The sequence below is a fragment of the Podarcis liolepis genome (genome assembly GCF_965112155.1).
Source record: "Podarcis liolepis genome assembly, chromosome: 10".
In the NCBI taxonomy this organism is placed as follows: domain Eukaryota; kingdom Metazoa; phylum Chordata; class Lepidosauria; order Squamata; family Lacertidae; genus Podarcis; species Podarcis liolepis.
In genome coordinates this window covers 59,009,804-59,031,171 of record NC_139562.1, presented here as the reverse complement: position 1 = coordinate 59,031,171, position 21,368 = coordinate 59,009,804, and the positions used below count along the sequence as shown (strand labels likewise).

Below are 21,368 nucleotides of genomic sequence, written 5' to 3'. Positions count from 1 at the left end.
GAACCAACACTATTTCAGAGTACTCTTTCCAATTATATAAAAGGCATGCTATATCAATTAAGCTTTGCAGTAAGCATCAAGTAAAGATTTCTGGTGTCAGTCTTTGTTCTGAAAACTGCTTTAATTGTGCCAGTGAACCATATTTTGTTGAGAGGAATAGACAGTGGGGTTTTAATCCTGTTTGTTCTCCTTGACTTCTTGATTGTCTTTGTCACTATTTAGAATAGTAACATTATACACTGCCTGCCAAAACTGAGAATATGAGCATCACACTGTGATGCTTCCATTCCTACCTGTCAGAAAGGAAGGAAGTGCTTGCCCCTTGAGACCCAGCTTGTGGGATACCACAGAGATAAATCTTATTTCCCAAACTATTTAACATCAACATGAAGCTGAGATCATTAGAGCTTCGGAAGTTGAATGTCCTCAATACAATACCATTATATCAAGAGAAATCCAGGTAATTACAAGCCAGTTGGCCTAGATTTTTTTCCAGGTAAATTGGTGGAAACTATTATTACAGGTAACACATTACTAAGCACATAGAAGAAAAAGTCTTGCTGAGGAAGAATCAGCATTGTTTCTGCACCATTAAATCCTCTGTCACAAGTATTTGACATCTTTGAGTATGTCATGATGTACTTGGACTTGCACAACGCTTTCTACAAAGTCCCTCCATCAAAGGTTTGAGTAAACTTAGCAGATACTTAGCAGTTGGGGTTCTCCTATGGATTATTTCTAGATAAACAGGAAATAGGTGGTAGAAGCAAACAGACACTACTCACAATGGAAGTAAGCAGTGAGATTCCCAATGTTATTTAAAGTGTTCATAAATAATGAGGAGACTGGGATGAGCAGTGAAATCCTGGCATTTAAACTGAGAAACATGGAATTCCCCTCACATCCATTGATGAGCTCTGAACTGATGGCGACTAAGCAAGAAAATCTGGAGGTCATGGTGGATAGTTCAATTAAAACTGCTATGAAAAGGGCGAATTGCAATTGGGGCTATTATTTGTATGCCACTGAATGCCAGTTGCTGGAGAATAATAGCAGAAGAGTGCTAGTACACTTCAAGCCCCATTTGTGGACTTCACTGTGGACATTGTGGACTTCTGACCCAAGCAAGCTCTAATGTTCTCAAATGGAGGTTGGGGGGAAAATATAAGCAGTTTCCAGTCTAGGTCCAAGATGAACTAAACAAAGCCAGAGAAGAAACTGAGCACAAAGTTCATCAGAACCTTCAAATAATCTTTACCAAAAGTGAACACTGCTGTTATACAAGCTACATCCAAACGGCTCTTTCAAAATAATTGTAAAACATGCCATTTGCTCCTGATATTTTCCCTTTCCACATTGCGTTCCAATACTGTTTTCCTAGGCTCTTTTAAATCAAATCAAATGGGCTTAAGTATTCAATTCATTAAAGGAAAAATGCATATTCCCTTTAGATTTAAGAATTCATCATGGTTCAGAGATAAAACTAGGCTACAAAGTATTTCAAACGGATAGTCTTGGACAGTTTTGGAAATTGAGCAAAACACCTAATGCATAATTGCCTTTCCCAACACCTGCTACCTATTATAACTTTCCATTTGCAGCCCTTGAAGTTATGACTGGTTTCATCTTTAAATGTAGAAAACAGCGGGCCAATAGCTAAAAGCTATTTTTTTAAAAAAATAAAAAATATCAAATATAAACAATGACCTTGATTTAAATATTTTAGCAAAAGATCTTAAGACAGATGTACAGCCTTCCAGAAGACTTATTCTGAACATATTAGGCATGACTCGGAGCGCATCACCACAGAGGCATCTGTCATCATCAATAAAAATCATTTAGAAGGTTAGCATCACAAATATTACATTGCCTTGCAAAAAGTTTATCGCTTCTGTGGATGAAATCGAAGCCATTATTTCAGACTTGGCCCACAAAAATCTCATGAATTAATCAGGGGATGGATGTAGACTGGTGGGAAAGTAGTAATCGTGGTAACAATGCGCCCCAACAGTTGAAAAAGAAATTGCTTTTATCTATAGAATACTGCTTAATTGGTGGTGGTGTTGTTGTTTAGTCGTTTAGTCATGCCCGACTCTTTGTGACCCCATGGACCAGAGCACGCCAGGCACTCCTGTCTTCCACTGCCTCCCGCAGTTTGGTCAAACTCATGCTGGTAGCTTCAAGAACACTGTCCAACCATCTCGTCCTCTGTCGTCCCCTTCTCCTTCTGCCCTCCAGTCTTCCCAACATCAGGGTCTTTCCCAGGGAGTCTTCTCTTCTCATGAGGTGGCCAAAGTATTGGAGCCTCAGCTTCACGATCTGTCCTTCCAATGAGCACTCAGGGCTGATTTCCTTCAGAATGGATAGGTTTGATCTTCTTGCAGTCCCTGGGACTCTCAAGAGTCTCCTCCAGTACCATAATTCAAAAGCATCAATTCTTCAGCGATCAGCCTTCTTTATGGTCCAGCTCTCACTTCCATATATCACTACTGGAAAAACCATAGCTTTAACTATACGGACCTTTGTCGGCAAGGTGATGTCTCTGCTTTTTAAGATGCTGTCTAGGTTTGTCATTGCATTTCTCCCAAGAAGCAGGCGTCTTTTAATTTCATGGCTGCTATCACCATCTGCAGTGATCATGGAGCCCAAGAAAATAAAATCTCTCACTGCCTCCATTTCTTCGCCTCCTATTTGCCAGGAGGTGATGGGACCAGTGGCCATGATCTTCGTTTTTTTGATGTTGAGCTTCAGACTCTCATCTGCAAGTGTATTTCAATACGGAAATTGCGGGCTGCACATTGCCATGCCATGCAGCAGGTGGGGGAGGATAGCAAAGTTAAAATTTGACACCCCAGCCCTCGTGCTGCCTTCCCAAAGCTGGAAGCTAAGTACTGAGCTTTGGGAAGGAGGTGTGAGGCTCTGGCAGGGTCCTAGCTGGGAAAGTGCTAACTAGGCTTTGAGAAGAAGTCAGGAAGCCTCTAGGACCATATCAGAGCCTCCTTCCCAAAGCCCAGTGCCTTGCTTTAGCAGCCTTGGGAAAGCAGTGAATGGGCTGGGAGGAGTGTCAAATGTTGCCGAGGGCTGCCAAAAAGGCAACAAGGGCCACACGCTGGACCACCCTGGTTTAAAGGGTCAATTCTTAGCCTTGGAAGGGGCTACAAACTTAACACCATTTTTATATCAATTCTAATAACTTTTAAAGTTGTAACCATTTTAGATCTGCAGTATGAATCTTAAAGTATCAAATATTAACAGTATTCTTTCAAGTGTTGTTTTTTTAAAGTACCACACTGTAGAAGTTAAATATGTAAGACAATACGAACTCTGAATGACTTTTTGTCATCAAAAATTCCTACCCTCTGAAAGGTAGAAAACTTTCAGGGGAAATAATTGTATGAGTCTAGTCTAGGTAGAGGAAATTAAAACGGTTAATTTCAGGCTCAAATAAATCTAACAGCAACTGCCTCTGATAGCCCTTCAACAAAGCTCATTCACCAACCAAGATTGTTTCAACTGGAAAAGAACATTTCTAAGCTCACAAAAGGTGTGATGTTCCTGGAATGAAGTCCAAAAGCATCTTCTACTTTGGAATATAGCAATATAGTCATACCTCAGGTTGAATATGCTTCAGGTCAAGCCTTTTCAAGTTACGCTCCACAGCGACCCGGAAGTAACGGAACGCATTACTTCCAGGTTTCGCCGCTCATGCATGCGCAGATGCTCAAAATGACATCACGCACATGTGCAGAAGCGGCGAAACGCAACCCACGCACACACAGACGTGCAGTCGCGTGTTACGTTCTACTCAGAATGAGAACGGGGCTCCAGAATGGATCCCGTTCACATCCAGAGGTACCACTGTATCCTAAACTTGAGATTGTCGGATAATACGGTTGGCTAAGAATGCAAGTATCCACAATTCTTTTCTTTTCTGCCCCCCCCCCCTTTAGAATAAACAGAGGTTGACAACTTGACATTTCATTTAGCGTTAGGGGAGAAATGACAAGTTTACATAATATTTCCTCCCTTCTTAAAACACATTAAATTGTTATTTGCAGATTCCTCTCCAACAAACATCCTGCAATTTATAAACCATTTAAGAATATCAGAAAGACACATCTGCAGTAACTGATCATCCCTCCAGGGAAAAATATAGGTATTCCCAATTGTTAAACCTGCTACCAGCGGTAATGGCATTCATCAGTGATTTTCTTGTGAGCTTTTACAATGGCCTTGCTACTTGACTGCAACCAGCTGTAAAGCTTCTTTATTCTGTTATCACATCCGCATGAGGGAATGAATGCCAAGGATTCAATAGTCCTGCTAAGGAAACAGAGTCACACAGTTCGAATAGCAATAAGTAGACTCAATTGAAGGCATTCTTTCACACACCCTCGCTTTTGCAGAATGAATGAATGAATGACAAAAAATTAAAAAATTAAAATTCTCAGGTGCAGATGCTGAGGAAGATATACAAAATATAAATAAAATATAAAGTAGAGCATGTCACTGTTTAAAGAGAAGGGTCTGGAGAGGATATAAACTGATGTAGCATCATAACACAGATAAAACTGACAGGCTTTATTTTGCAATTGAGAAAGTACAGAGGAAAAATCCTAGAACCCATTCTATTAACAATAAGATGCTCTGAATTTCAACCAGAGATCATACCTCCTAAACTATCAAACACTTATTATGCTTTCTTAGGGGATGGGAACCTTCATGGTTTCTACGTTGAAGAGATAAGCAAACTGGGGTAGTATTGTAGGTGTCTGAATTCTCATTTACTTCCAGCGCTTATAGCTTTGCAATCACTCAATCAGTTTATTACGGCCATAGACTGGCAGCTTAAAAATAGCTAAAATGCAAAATTATAAAAACAAGAAAGAATAATTATAAAAAAAACAAGCTGGAATAAGAAAAGGGAGACAAGAGTCGCTGACCAGCAGGTTAAAAAACTAGAATTCTAACTGTTTCTAAAGAAATCCAGTTGAAGAGTCATGTGTCTGAAACACAAGATTACATAAAATGTAGCATTATTCTGTGCTTCTCCTATTACCCATAGAAAAACCATGATAAATCAAGGACAGCAAGCCTTATAGAGGCAGCATTACTATTACATTTATAGCTCTACACACACAAAAACGACTAGTTCTGCTGGGTTAAAATGTTTAAAAACTGGTCCTAATTAGAAACAGCTAACACTGATGTGGACAAGATCGATCTTGCACATTTAAGACAAGCCATGAACTTCCTTGCTTACCCAAAAGCCACAGTCACCCATATATCTGACCAGAAACCAAACATCCATGACAAGAGGGAGAGCTAGGGAGGTGATTTGGAAGCACTGGGCAGGCTGCCAAGGAAATCACTTGCCAGACTGAGCGACTTTCATTCATGCCTTTGGACTCTCAATTTGAAAGATTTAGATTTCATACAAAGCAGAAGCTCAATTCCTGATCATTAAACATTACTCCACTACTGCAGCTTCTGCATAGACTCTGTACTGGAGTCTTCTCACTACAATTCCCATCAGCCTCACCCAGCACAGCCAATAGTCATGGATGATAGGAACTGTAGTTCAAAACATCTGGTCAGCCCAAAGAGAAGGCTCCTATGCTATGTTTCAGATTCAGTTCAAGGTGCTGGGTGAAATTTTAACATCCTTAAATAGCTCAGTTCTGATATATCTGGAGGAGTCCCCGCTTATTTCACATCTCCAATATCTGGCACTGTCTTCTGGTCTGGTCAGTGCCTGGATGGAACCCCTGTGTTCCATGAGGGATGAAAGGCAGCATAAAAATGGAAGAAATCAATAAATAATATCAATCAGAAGAAGCTCTTAAGTGCACCATCTGTGAAACAATTTAAGACCACAACAGCCTGTGGGCAAACCTTCTTAGCAATTGCTCTTCAATGGAGGAAGCCTAGAGCTGATTAGCTGATTAGGCAATGTGGAACAGATTTTAATATTTGACTTATTTTAGTTACTGTTGTTATACTTTTTCAAAAAACTATGTTTCTATAAATCAGATCAAAAACTGCCACACATTTTCCCCCCTTTTGTACCAGTGAATCACATCTGAAGAGCTCACTAAGGTCAAGTGAATATTAATCATTACATTTTTACACTGCTACATAGACATTAAATAACAGGGGTTTTTCTTCCTGGTCCTTTTCAAAAACTTCTCATCTGCTTGCTAGTTAAACCTTTGTAGCGATTACTTCTTCTGAAACACATTTCACTGTGACGAGAGTCACATCCTTGCTTTTTGCATTGGGAAAAGAACAAAAATACTCTTATACCGACTCCGATCCCTGATGGATATTTGGATGTAGGGGCTTTGCAAGAGAGGTTCCTATACGATTAAATTAACGCAAATCAGTTTTGGCACCATTTGTTGCCATGGGAAAGACTGACAGGAGCATCCACAGATGAATTAAAATTAATAGTGGCATCATCATGCCTTTTCATCTTAACTTCCTGAAATGAAGGTTATACAACTCCAAACGGACCTGATGGAACAAAGGTGCAGTCAATATCCCATTTAAGTGGTCCAATTCCCTCTTAGTGGAGCTGGATTGTAGCTTTATTTTATTTTTATTTTGAATTAGCACATATATGCGTATCTGACAGAAGTTGCATTTTTAATGTTTCTGTGGAAGCAGGCTTCAAAACTAAATTTTCTACTTCTTAAAGATCTCTGAATTGCCTATGAAGAAAAATAGTACCAACAATGTACCCTGCCAATTTAGAAATAACACTGCAGCAATTTCAACCCCAATTCAGCATGTTGCTAGATATATGCTAGGTGGAGTTCCTTTAATATTATATTTGCATATTATTGCAGTACAGAGCTTTGAGCAACCCAGATTCAATGTACCGTATTTTTCGCCCTATAGGACGCACTTTTTCCCCTCCAAAAATGAAGGGGAAATGTGTGTGCGTCCTATGGGGCGAATGCAGGCTTTCGCTGAAGCCTGGAGAGCAAGAGGGGTCGGGGCGCACCCGCTGCTTGGGGAGAGTTGCCAGCATCCCGAAGCCTGCGCGCGCTGATCTCAGCGCGTCCAGGCTTCGCGGACCTCTCCGCAAGCAGCGGGAGTGCTCCCGCTGCTTGAGGAGAGTTGCCGGCATCCCGAAGTCTGCGCACGCTGATCTCAGCGCGTCCAGGCTTCGTGGACCTCTCCGCAAGCAGCGGGAGTGCTCCCGCTGCTTGAGGAGAGTTGCCGGCATGCCGAAGCCTGCGCGCGCTGAGATCAGCGCGTCCAGGCTTCGCAGACCTCTCCGCAAGCAGCGGGAGCCGGCGCTGGGCTCCCACGGCTTGCAGAGAGCTGCCTGTTTGGGGGCTGGGGTTGGGGGAAGCTCGGGCCGCCCCAGCCCCGCGCCTGGGGGAAAAATAATTTTTCCCCCTTTATTTCCCCCCCAAAAAACTAGGTGCGCCTTATGGGACGGTGCGTCCTATAGGGCGAAAAATACGGTACATGGGTATGGAATGCAAGCATGTTTTTAATCTGATTGTGTGGTCTCCTTAATCCTGAAAATGCCATGGGTTAGAATAAAGGAGATCTTGCACATCTATTCTGCAACCCTGTAACATAGGAGTAGTGAAATGGATTTCACTGATAGGCAGAAACAGAACTCCCCCAGCGTCACAGGCTACTTTAAAAGATGGATGGCCCTGACCACAATCTGGGACATGTTTGCAAAAAATGGGACCTTATTAGGTGCTATCCTAATTTTAGTCCCTCGGATGTATCTTATAGGCAATTGCACCCACATCCTTCTCTCTTTCTTGAGGGGAAAAAAAAGCCTGCTTGTACTATAGAAATCATAACATTTCAGAAACTGTATCCTGAATCGCTAAGGTGTTTTTCACACACAATGTGGAAGTACCTGCTGAGATACTTCTTCAGAGTCAGGAATGTCATTTGCTGCTTTGAAGTGGAATTGCCCTGCTACATATCAACATTATGGAAAGTGCCTTGTGACACCATAAAGCCTAACAAATTTATTACGGCATAAGCTTTTGTAGACTACTGTGCATTTCAGCAGATACGGGTAGTGCTCCCCCGAGCTGTAGTTGGTGTCTCTGTACACACACCCAAACACTCAGAAACTACAGTGATATATATTACTCCCACACACAAAAAATATTTGTTGATATCACAACAATCCTGGGCACTGTCTTGCCTAATAACAAACGCAGGATGATTAAAAAAAAAATCAGTTGTCCCGTTCAACCCACAAGTGGCTACTCTTAATGAATTTCCAAACACTACGACTCTGTACTAACCCAGCTCTGGGAATAAAATGAATGTTCAGTGTCTGGTGGGGCTGTGAGAAAGTCAAGAGTTTTGGGGGTGTATACACAAAGAATTGGGACGCAGGTGGCACTGTGGGTTAAACCACAGAGCCTAGGACTTGCTGATCAGAAGGTCGGCGGTTTGAATCCCCGCGACAGCGTGAGCTCCCGTTGCTTGGTCCCAGCTCCTGCCAACCTAGCAATTCGAAAGCACATCAAAGTGCAAGTAAATAGGTACCGCTCCGGTGGGAAGGTAAACGGCATTTCGTGTGCTGCTCTGGTTCGCCAGAAGCGGCTTAGTCATGCTGGCCACGTGACCCAGAAGCTGTATGCCAGCTCCCTCGGCCAGTAAAGCAAGATGAGCGCCGCAACCCCAGAGTCGGCCACGACTGGACCTAATGGTCAGGGGTCCCTTTACCTTTACACGAAGAATTAAAAAAGATGTTCAGAACCTCAATTGAAAAGAAACCATAGGCATTCTTACTGAGCATTGTAGGGGAAGACATCCCACAAGATAAGAAAATATTATTTCTATATGCCACAGCCGCTGCCAGACTATTGTTGGCAAGAAATTGGAAAGGAGATACTATCCCACAAAGGAGGATTGGATAAACAAATTATGCAAATTTATAGGATTGGCTAAACTAACAGCAGCCATAAGGAACCAATCTAACCAGAATTTGAGGAAGGAATGGCAATCTTTTGAGGGTTATATGAAAAAACACTGTTCCAAAAACAATATGTTGTTATGCCTAGATTAAGTATGTAAAGATGATTTAATATAAAGTAAAATCAGCAGCGGCCAGATATATTAAAGATTAAAGGATGCCAAGCTGAGGTGGGAGGAAGCCACATGGGTATATAGTATAGTTTCACTTAATTTGATAAACACAGAGTTTGAATTTGTTAATATGTAACTGTACGATTTTACAACTGTAACTTCTCATTATTGAACAATAAAACGAATATAAATAAATAAAAAATGCATGTTCAGATCAGTGGCACTGGCATGAGCACCGACATGGTTCCACAGTAGGCCAACATCTTCAAGGCTGACTTAGAACACCACTTTCTCAGCTTCTTCCAGAGTAGCTCTTCCATCAGAGATAAAAACATTACATTGAATCATCCGGAATCATGGACAGAAAGCACCTGTGCTATTCTAGCAGGACTTCACCAAGTTCAACCTTACACTGCTAAGCATACTTACAGGCTTTGAACTTCTGCCCAAAACACACCACAAAATCCACAGGACCACAGCAAAGATCTAAGATGAAGCCACATTAGTTTTGGACAGAGCCTGACAACCAAAAATATTGACATCTGGCATTCCTTAGACTACAATTACTCACCCGAAAGAGTGAAAACACAGATCAACAAGGCCAGATTGGTAACCAGGAATTATCTACCATAGGAAAGACATAGAAGCAGCTGTCGACACCTACAGCTCCCAGGTAAAAGCTTTTGTGTATCATCAATTATCTACAGCCCATATGGGAAAAATGACACAAACTGAATTAGGCTGAAGATGCTTAGAAGCTACTGTGCAACTGGAAGTACTGCCTGATTAGTGTGTAACAAATCTAAGGCTTCCCTATTAACAAAAAGAAAGATATTCCTATAAAGCTATTCTATATCAAGGAAACACCCCCCTCCAAAGTCTACACAACAGTGTGATGTGACAGAGAAACAGCAGCACTAAGAAAAAACTTGGATGTGATAGCATATGTGATGCAACAGTCAAGATGATACTCCGGATTATGAACTTCAGCCACAGAAAGGCTGTTCTGCTTTTATAAATTATAGAAGGGGGAGAGGGAAGAGACAGTGGTAGGAAGAATCTCGAGTACTTTCACTCCTTTAAGAGTCATCTAGGGAGAAAATGTCAGACAGACAAGATGGAATGAAGCTTTGAACAATACAATCAAAATCACAAGAATACTTGAGAAGGGAGAGGATAACTCTAAACCCCAGACTTGTTACTCCACTGATGAAATGCAAGCCCAAAATCAAATTAGCTCCACATTCTTCCTGCTGTGCCAAGAGGCTTATGCCAAGCAAAATTGTAAGTTGCTATAAAACAGAACTAGGCTATGGGATAAAAGGATGGGATTCATCAGTATTTAGGATCACTGCCTCAAAAAAACAATAATGTACATGGAATCTTTTTGTTGCAAGATTGTGTTTAGAAGCTTTCTATGCCACACTTAATTTTGGCAACAAACCCCCATTACAATATCCTTTCTTTCAGCAAAAAAATTCTCCCAATTTTTGCTTTTACAATAGCGGCCGTTTGGGAACATTACTGCCAACATTTTGGCCCCTCTTCTAAGCTTACTCGACCTTATGCAATCTCCACCGCAATCCAGCACCACCTATCTGTTCAGGAGGTGATCATAGAGATCCTTGCATACAGCAGAGTAACGGTAGCTTGCTGCTGAGGAAGCAAATCTGGGTAAGTAGATATGTATTAGTTTCTTTTTCATGTTATCTGCCTTCTGCTCAACCTGCCACCTACAACTCTCTTGCCTCTCTCTTCAGCCTCAGTAACACCATATAAGGACCACACTTGATTGCATTAAAAAAACTCAACACCCCATAGTTCAAGGAGGAGGAAGTAACATTGTATGTCTGGTTACTCCAGCCACCAACCCAGAAGACATGAAATTAGTTGCTCTCTTCAGCCACTTGGGATTTCGTGTTTCACTCCCACTCTTGCTCTGGACAAGGGCTCAGGGTTAGCAAGACTACGGGATAAGGCAGAAGGCAAGAAACCACTGCTCTTAGGAGCAGTAGCAAGACATTGCTTATTAGACAATGAGGCTCGGATCATTTTCAGACCTTAACAAAGACTTAGTTTGTGTATATATGCTCATACTTTGCCTTTTATTAAAAGTTTAAATGTGGAGATATACAAAGACATCTCTGTTGGGGAGGGGATTTGTTTGGGATATTTTCCCCCGGATTAATGTGGTTATTTAGGAGCACAACCAAGCATGCTTGTGCACCTGTATATAGTTATACTCAGATTTATATACTACATTTTCCATGTCATTAGCTGCTGAATGTTTTAACTTTCCGTTTACGAGTGAGATTTTTATTCCAGTGCTCACCTTTACAGCTACTTACAGACTTAAACCATTAAACAATGTTCAGCTCCCTTAATTGGGAAATGCATGTAACCCAATATTAGACTAACCAACACTTACTATGCCTCTAACAAATTATATGAAATAAAATTTAGACACATTAAAATAATAAGCTAGTTGAGAATGCCCGAGTCTATTTGGCTAATTGGGCAAGACAGTTGGATATTTAATAACCACATATTAGGTTGCAACAACCAAGACTAACAGTTCAGATTTGTCCTACATGCCATCTTTCAGAAATCTTCAGATGCTTGGAAATGCAATACATCTCCCCACTGCCTTGTTTCGTTTTCTAGTGAACCACTGACCACCACAATTAAAGCAAAATACTTGCTGCAAGTATGAAGATTTAATCTGTACAGAATCTGAATAGTTTACTTCCTGGAGACTGCATTATTTTAATTAATATTGTATTTGAAATAATAATTGCCAGTCTTCTTTTTGGAAATGATCAGGAGCTCTCACTTTCAATAGGAAGCCTCAAGAGGAGGCTAATATATAACTCGTCTCATGAACAGACCAGTCTTGCCAATTAGTAGGCATCTTCAGTCTAATGCTGGGGTATGCACGAAAGCATGGGAAATGGCAGAGTTGTTTGGCGAAAGATTAATTTAGAGTTAATCAACAGAAAACTACAGAGTTCCACATAAATTAATCCTCCTATCCCTTGAGCCCACCTTCTCCCATATTAATCTGCCTATGCACTTGGGCTATTTCTGGAGGTCCTATTTTGTATCCTACTTCCCCATTCCCAGACATGAGCCAAATGGATGCAGAGGATGGAGCCTTGACTGTAATGGTGCCTAGATTGTGAGATTCTTTTCTGAAAGGGGGAGGGGTTTGCTGGGTTTCACAGGGAAACACACAGAAATGGAAGCATCCAAAAATGTGAACAAAAAGGGGGGGATGTTTCTCAGAGATGCTGGAAAGAATGGTAGCATATTGTTCTATTAGCCCAACACATTTCAGCTCCAGCGAGCTGTCTTCATGGGTTTATCTCCCTTGTTTCTTGTGTTTTAATGACCTTCCAGGGCAAAGCTCCTATGGAATCTCCCTGCCTTTAAAACAGATGGCTTCTGAGCCGCTGATAAAGAAACAAATGAGATAGACCCCCAAAGAAGGCTCGTTCGAGCCAAAATGCTTTAGGTTTCAAATGACAAGCTTAAGACCTTTATTTGAGGACAAAACCAATAATTAACATTTCCATACTTAATTCTTTTTTACTGCTGGCTCAGAATTATTGTTTAGGCATATAGTTTACTGCCTTTATGTATACAGTGGTACCTTGGTTTGCAAACAGTCTGGTTTCCATGTTTTGGATTACAAACACGTCAAACCCGGAAGTGTGTGTCCCAGTTTGCAAACTTTTTTTGGATTACAACCCTTTTTTGGGGGGGATTACGAACAAATTTTTTTTGGAGGCCCCATTGGCAAATGCGTGCCTTGGGTTACAACCTGTTTTGGTTTACAAACAGACCTCCGGAACAGATTATGGTTGTAAACCAAGGTACCATTGTATTTTAATTGTTTTATATGTGTTGTTTAGCATATTACTTAGCTGCGTTGAAATGTATGTGCAGGTGGTGGTTCAGACATTTCAAATAAAATGAAATGTCAATGACACAAGATTTTTTGTGAGCCTTCTTTGGAATATATAGCTCTCCTATATGCAGCCATGGAAGAGAGTTCATTTTTAATAGTGTACTCATAATATATGTGGGGCATATATAGGGTTGCCATATTTTGAAGAGAGAAAAAGAGGACGCTATGACAACTCTCATTTTAAATACCCCTACTATATGTAGACTACAGAAGCTGTGATATATTGCTGAGGGGGGCAGGAAAAGAGTAGAGGAAAGCAAGTCTTCAACCACCAGTTATGTCTATGTCTCATGCAGAAAGACATTTTGGCAAATTTAAAAAATCCACCAAGAAAGAAATTTTATCCCAGAAAGAGGACGTGTCCTGGAAAAAGAGGATACATGGCAACCCTAAGTCCAGGCTATCTGTTGCTGAGATATATTTGTGTCATCAACTGGCAAGTGCCAAGCAATTAATATATACATCGATTTTGAGAATTGAGGCTTTGTTTTTGTTTTTTTGAAATGTAGTGCTATCAACATACATGGCACTTTACAGAGTAATATAAACCAGTCCAGTTTGCAATCTAAATTTTGAAAGTAGGGGAAGGGAAGGCCAGAGTAAACAAGGGAGATACAAGGAAGCGTACTTGAGAAATATTGGCTTCATTTAAGTTGAGGGTTAGGGGTTGAGGCCAAAAGCTCCAGACCTCAAAAGGGGCTTGTTGTTAAAAAACGAATCCCTGTATTTTGTTAGAGGCATTTTCTGTGCTGCTCTAAACCCTCTTCTCATAATCTGTTTGCCGTCTTGGTAGCTGCAGCACATGGAGGTGACATCTCCAAGGACTTGCTCAAGCATGATGAGGGCAAAATCATATGGGTGTGCAGTGATCTTGAAAGAGACTCTTATTCCCTCCGCTAAATGCAGATAACCATAGGCAAACGTGCTCATCAACTTTAGTTTCAAATATCTAAGGCTCCTGCACATCAAGAATGTCAAATACTCGGAAGCTCAACAGAAATCGGCCAGCTCCGTTTCTTAAATCAGGTCTACACGGGAGAGGCATGCGGCTTCAAACAGCACTGTGCTCCATAATGAGGGCTCAAAGCAGCAGTTCACCTGGTATGTGTCCCAAAGCCTTATGGTGCACCGCAGGGGAACTTCTCTCATCAACAAGTTATTCATCCAGCGGAAAGCAAACTGAAGGTATTTCACCTCGTGTTGCTCTAAGTGTCTGTGCACTTGCTCTGAAAGAGAAAATTTGAAATAAGTTTACCAAGAGGGCTCTATGCATCATTAATCACAAGCAGGTTTTTTTTAAAAAAAAAAAAAAAACACCCCACCCCCCAAATTCAACATTATATAAGCAAGCAATTTCCTCCAAAGAGGCCCAAATGGAAACAGCAAGTAAATTTTACACCAGCATTGTAGACAACGTTCAAAAGGATCTATTGACAGGTTCAGTGATGAACAGTTTCCATATATTTAAATAAGTGAATGGAAATCATACTGCAAGTACAGAGTTTCAATACAGCTACTTGTTTCTGGCACACTGATTTAGTCCCAAGTTTGTCCTAGTGCTTTTCATTTCTTTTTTAAGTATTAAATGTTAAAATGTGATTGTGTGACATTGTCAACTTGTCATTTTAGAATGTGTCAGCTGCATAAACACAGGATGGAATTGTAGCTTAAAAACCAAGCCGTGAATACATTATCTTTTTTTAAAAAAAAATTCTCATTAAAAGGCAGAATTTCTTTTACTTTACACTGCATGCACACCACTAAAAACAAGCTATGGGGAGTTAAGAGTTACTTATGATTCATGTGAACATGTGTGTTTTAAAATTAAAGCAGCATCAAGTATCCTCCTTAAAATAAATATTGCAAGTAAATAAATAAATAAATACATATAACGTGCAATCTGACAACCAAAATTTCTGGTAGACCTGTGACTGAATGGTGGTGAGGCCCAAGGAGATTTGGCCTCTTGACGAAACAGTACTACAATTTACCCCTACATTGCTTCTCAATGAGTTTCCCCTTCCCCGCCTAAATTTTCAAGACAGCAGTGGGTAATCTCCAAACTGCATGCCCATTTAGGTTTGGCATGGTTTCCAATTTGGCCTATGAGGCCGTTTCCCCCAAGCTACACCCACCAGCTACAAACCTGATGTCAGATATGAGATTAGTCGAGACCCAGCTGCACAGAAAGCATTGGGAACCTTGCAGAGCATTCTTCACTGTATCTTGGCAAGCAGGGCTTGCATTTGACGCCTCTTAAAACATGGCGCCAGATGCAAGTCTCATGACGATCAATTCCCTATCAGAGCTTCTGAGTGTAGCTGGTCCCTGATAGAGCTGGGTTTTGCGGACAGTGCCAATGAGATGATCAGCAATGGCTGCAAAGTCCATGTTGCCAGGGATCCTCCTTTGCAGTGGCGTAGCGTGGAGGGTGCAGGGGGGGCCGGCCGCACCGGGCGCAACATCTGGGGGTTAGGGTTAGGGGGCGCAAATCCACGGGTTAGGGGGCGCAAATTACTTGCCTTGCCCCGGGTGCTGACAACCCACGCTACGCCACTGCTCCTTTGCAGTCCCTCCCATCAAAGTGGACCACTAGGCTTAGCAGAGAAAGAGCGCCCCTTACCCCTGGCGTGCCAACACTTCTAAGAAGAAAGGCAAGACAAAAATAACACACCCACTAAGCAGGGGTTTCCCACATTCTATATGAAGCACAGAAGCCGGGGATTTTATCTTAAATTTCTAACATGCACAGCACCTTCTCTACAAAGAAACTGTACATTGGTCAGAGAGAAGAACCACTACCTTTTCTCCCCACATGCAACCCTTACATGTTATCATAGGTGCCAACTCCCTGGGTGCCTGAGCACTCACAAAATTCCCCATGAAGGGGCCAGGAACCCACAAATTTTGGTGCCATGGCTATGCACGCTGCATGGCACCCACGGCTATGGGCACCCACGGTTGCGAGGCCATGTTGACACTCCTGGCATGCTATCGAGCACAAACATATATGCAGCGAGTCTTTAATGTGTACCTGCCAATACTGATAGAACTGCGCTTGTCTCAGAGGACTCAGAAAGGCCATTGTCCAATCAACAACTGCTGCTCAAAGCGAAGAATGAGAAAAGCCTACATTTCCCCTTAGCAAATATAGTAGGAAATGCAAAGCAGTGAGATACGGCAGAGCATTTAACTTGCTTAAGAATGTGTCATAGGCAGGCACAAATACCGTAGGTTGACAAATTTGCTGCATCACTTTAGATTTAGAAGTTATTTCAAGCTAATTGAAGCATTTACTCAGAGGTAAATGCAGCAGCTACTCATAAATAGTAGATTCCACAGCCGCTACATATTTACTTCGGATTATTGGAAAGCCTTTGAAAATAATGAAAAGCTACAAACTGGGGCAACATATTTCAAATCACTTTATAAAAAAGTACATATTTAAGCAGACTGAATTTCCTGTGGGCTTGCCTCTATTTCTCCCTAACATGTTGAAAAATGGACCACTAAGTGCAAAGCTTTATTTGCAATTTATTTTATAATATATTCAGAGACAAAACGAAAATGCACAGGCTGAAAAGATTCATTCCTCCTTTTTTATAAGTAATTGTGAACAGATGTTATTTCACCGATAAAGGTAATTTGGCTGGCAATAATTCCAAATTTAAATTTTCCATTTCACTGATAGTAAGCATGCAGATGTAATGAATGACTCGGCAGATGTAATTATTGCCATCTTTCAGACTTAAAAGTATTTTTTCATAAAATACTTATACAGCAGTTTGCGATAATAAAATTATGCTAAATCTTCAAGAAATAATAGTTCTTGTATCAAAAGAAATAAGGGGTGAATTTGTTTAACAGTCTTCTCAGCACTTAAAAAAAAAACTTATACTAACCTATTGAAAATGTGCTGATACAGGTCCTTCCATTAAAAAAAAAAGTTACACATGCATATTTTATACCATGGATTTATGTGTGTTCAGGCTTATTAAATAACATGTTTATGCAAAATGCACTGTGTGTTGGTACCAAGAAGCATAATCATTTCATACTCCATTCTTAAGTAGAATATAAAGAAATAGTGTTTGCTAAAAATGACACCCTGCTTCCATATGCTAAGAAAGTTTCTTTCATTACATCAGATGCTTCTCTAAATTCCCATCTTTGCCAAGTTCCTAACTGCCTCAGATTTTGTAACTAAGCAATTTTGGTGAAGGCTGAAGTCTAGCTGAATACCTGGTGTTCGCCTTCCTATCGCTACACCTAGACTTCATGCAATCCTACTATCAGGGGATATCTAGGAGAAGAGACAAACTGCCCATTAAGAAAGCCAGCCTTAACAATTAGCAGGATATTCCGGACAGTGAAGCTACTTTGGGAGGAGCGCCCACGTTGCAAGGGTGGGTCATTTGTATGGTCATTAGATGCATCTGTAACTGGCCATTGCCAGTACTGGCATACACCATACAGTACTGACTCGCATCCAGTACTGTAACACTCATTTGCAGTAGTGGATGTTGTGCTGGGGTGGCAGGACTTATCTGACCTTCAGCTGGTTGTGTTGCTGCTGCCTACTGGGAGCTATAAGGGGAGGGGCAAAGCGGCAGCAAGTTTGGCAAGGTACAAGAGAACCAGAGTTTGGCACTGGCAAGATAACCAGATTGGTTACGCCAGTGTGTTTGCAACATAGAGACCTTGCCTTTCTCCCTCTATCCCCCAATAAGCACCAGCATCACAGCTGACCAGAGTTCAGGTGAGCACTGCCACCCCAGACCATCATCAACTACTGAATGTAATAATAATAACCCTTTCATCTGGCTGGGTTTCCCAAGCCACTCTGGGTGGCTTCCAGCAAAATATAAAAACATAATAAAACATCAAACATTTAAAGCTCGGGTTGTGAACGTGATCCGTGTGGGATGCACATTCGCAATCTGCAGCAGCGCATCTGCGGGTTGCGATTTGGCGCTTCTGCGCACGGGCAACCCCCGAAACCCAGAAGTAATCCATTCCAGTACTTCAGGGTTACGGTGGGTCCGTAACCCAAAAAAATGCAACCTGAAGCGTCTGTAACCCGAGGTATGACTGTACAGGGCTGCCTTCAGATGTCTTCTAAAAGTTGTGCAGTTCTTCATCTCTTTGACATCTGATGGGAGGGCATTCCACAGGGAGAGCACCACTGCCAAGAAGATCTTCTGCCAGGTTCCCTGTAACTTCGCTTCTTGCAGTGAGGGAACCAACAGAAGACCCTTGGAGGTGGACCTCAGTGTGCGGGCAGAACGATGGGAGTGGAGACACTCCTTCAAGCATACTGGGCAAAGGCAGTTTAGGGCTTTTAAGGCCAGCATCAACACTTTGAATTGTGCTAGGGAACCTTCCTATTGATAGTCTTTGTCTTCCTCTCCTTACAAAGATCTACAATCATGAGACAGTCCCGCTTGTTTACCCCTGACACTCCAGAAAGCCCTTCTTGGTCATCACAAATGAAAATCAAGGTTTCCTAGCTTAACCTTTCTCCAAAAGTCCATTATGACTTAAAATATGGTACTACTAGACAAAAAGAAAAGAAAAAAGTCATTCCAGTTCAACCTTAAATAAGTTTCGTTCGTGCTGAACTTCCCCAAAAGACAAAGTTATTTTCAATCGATACAATTGTTTAATGAGGCAGTAAAATCTACTGGTAAGACACTGAACCGCTGAGTTCCATAAAACATGCAGAAATATCACACAGCATAAGGTTGGGGAAAGGGCTTGCTATTTCATACAAGAATCTGAATTTAGTTCTCGCGTTGTAAAACTGAGCCTCTAAATCATCCAACTTTAAAACACCTTAGAAAAGTAATTAAAATTGTTTTTCCTGTAATGCTTGGCATGCGATTTAAAACAGCTTTACTGAATTACTGTAATCACATTTCTTATAAATATTGTAAAATAACAAATCCTTTGAAATTGAAAGCTTAATCCACAGAGTTGGAAAACAATTCCCTTAGAAGATGAGAAGAACAGGTTATTCTGAAGATCCTACTTTTATTATAATACATATGTGGCCCTCACAATATATGAAAAAACAAATGCCCAGAGCGAGGATTTATTCCAGCAAGGTTATGGATAAAATTCTGTCCTCACTTGAAAATCAAGAATGCAGAAACTCTGAGACATCCAACAATGTTAAGTGATCCTTTCAGAACTTCCCAGATCATGGTCCTTAAAAGAGAGGTATTTTAATAGAAAACACCAGAGGGAGAAAGGGGTTAGGAAAGAAAAGGCGCTTAAACTTAAACGTGTATGTGAAACTGTTTATACAATTTATTTTTTAAACTGCATGTATTAACATTAATAGAAATAAAGGGCTCAATCCAAAGAATTCCCTTCCATTCATCATCTGCAGGGCAAAAGGCAAAAGGCAATTTCTCCTCCCCCCTGCACTACCTCTGATGTTGTTCTGGAGGGTCCCCAACCCTAATAAGCAGATTCAGCAGGTGAAAGATGCAGGAGGATTGGTGAAAAATCATTCCCCCTTTCAGTCTTCAGGAGGGTTATATAATCCAGCAGTCCTGAGACCATTGGATCTGATACAAAGTAATATGCGTATTCGGAATCATTATTTTATTTTATTTTTAAGAAAGAGAGAGAGTTGGGTGGCTGAATACCTAAAATCTCAGCTACATGAAAATCTTGGGAGTGCTCCATTTTTGCCTAGGGGCACCTCTCACTTCCATTCTTTGGGAAAGCAGCTTCCCAGTATGAACCAGTAACTTATGAAAATGACTGAACAAACAATGAGACCGTTCTTCCTAATATGTGCACGTGTCCTGTTCCAGCCATTCCATTCTATTCCATTTCCCCTCAACCTTCCACCCAGTTGCCAATGTTTTCCCCCTTTTTGGATACTCAGTGCCATTGGGTTATTATGGGTCTGCTTGGAGGGTTTTTCCCATTTTTTTTATATACTCTGCAAACGTCTTGAGTTACTCCAAGTCTACTGATACCTCTTCTTTCATGCATGGATGCTGTACTTTTGCCTATCGAAGCATGGATATACAAGTAGGATACTGCAACCGAATGTTGCGCACTGGAGTGCTTCTGGATAAGGTTCCAGTCAGTTCACATCCACCCTATGTTTCCTCCCTGCTGCCTCCCTCCCCAAAAAAAACCTAGTCAGCTGGCATTTCATGCCCACTGAGCATGTTCAGTCCTCACTGTAAAACAACCTAAGTCCCCAGCCCTGCTTTTCTGACAACAGAGAGAACTGGGGAATAATGGATCAAGCTCTGATTCTACTGCATTTTGCTTTGCCTTCTCTTCCCATTAGGCACTGCTTGAGATTTTAACTTTAACTGATTGCAGCATCTGAGAACTGGAAGGGACGCATCTATATTCCCCCATCACCCCCTGCATCTGCCACTAGGGCTGGGTTTCTGAGAGACAGCAGCACCAGCCACTGAGAAAGTCCTGGCCTTGTGGATCTAACATCCAGCTGTGTCAACAGAGACTCTGCCACAAAATGGCATTCGTCGGACCATCAGATAACTGGTGTGTGTGTGTGTGCGCGCGTGCGTGCGCGTGCATGTGACTTGTACACACCCGTGCCATGATGCAGTGACGGTTGCTTCACTGTCTGTTTTATCATGCTGCAAATACATTGCAAACCGCTTTGAGAATTTCAATCACTAGGTGGGATGTAAAGACTGCTAAATAAATAAACTTATTAAAACCACAGATCAGTCACCTTTCCGTTCTGCCAACGGGCTTTTCTGGCTGCTGGTTATCATCAGCTTAACTTTGTGACAGGTGCAGAAGTTGCAGGGAAGCTAAGTAGCTTGTGGAGGAAAGATCTTATCCTTTGAGAATAAAGCCATATTTTCCAGTTGACTGGCTACATCTAATAACCAAGCCATAAATATTTCCAACCTCACATATTTTAAGCAAACATCAGGGATGATTAACATAAATATTATTTATCACTCCGCTTTTTCATTAAAGCACTTTTCCATTTAACATTCCCGCACCCCACTCACACCCTCTTTCCATCTTAGATTGTTCTAGCAGAGCATATTTGTCACCACGTATCAGCCTCCTGTTCTTCTTAATTCAAGCCTTGCTATCTTCATTAACCAGTTATGTTAAGACGTGCAGTGATTGTTCCTTATGTGCAAAAAAGCTTGCCAATGGTTTGGGCAAGTACATAATGCAAGATTCCTACCAACACACACATACACACAGAGAAAGCTAAATAAAAATAAAAATAAATCTCTGTCTTTCAGAGTTTGTCCTATGGCTGCAAGAGCAGGAAACCAGGAGGCTTCGG

General features: G+C 41.3%; 1 protein-coding gene across 1 annotated transcript in view; it reads right to left on the bottom strand.

Moving 5' to 3' along the window:
• The window catches only part of TBC1D22A (TBC1 domain family member 22A), a 119,170-nt gene that overhangs the window by 28,016 nt on the left and 69,786 nt on the right, over positions 1 to 21,368 (bottom strand). Inside the window, exon 11 of the mRNA XM_083463612.1 lies at positions 14,153 to 14,280. Coding sequence (XP_083319738.1) covers positions 14,153 to 14,280 — 128 coding nt within the window. The remainder of the gene's footprint in view (positions 1 to 14,152; positions 14,281 to 21,368) is intronic.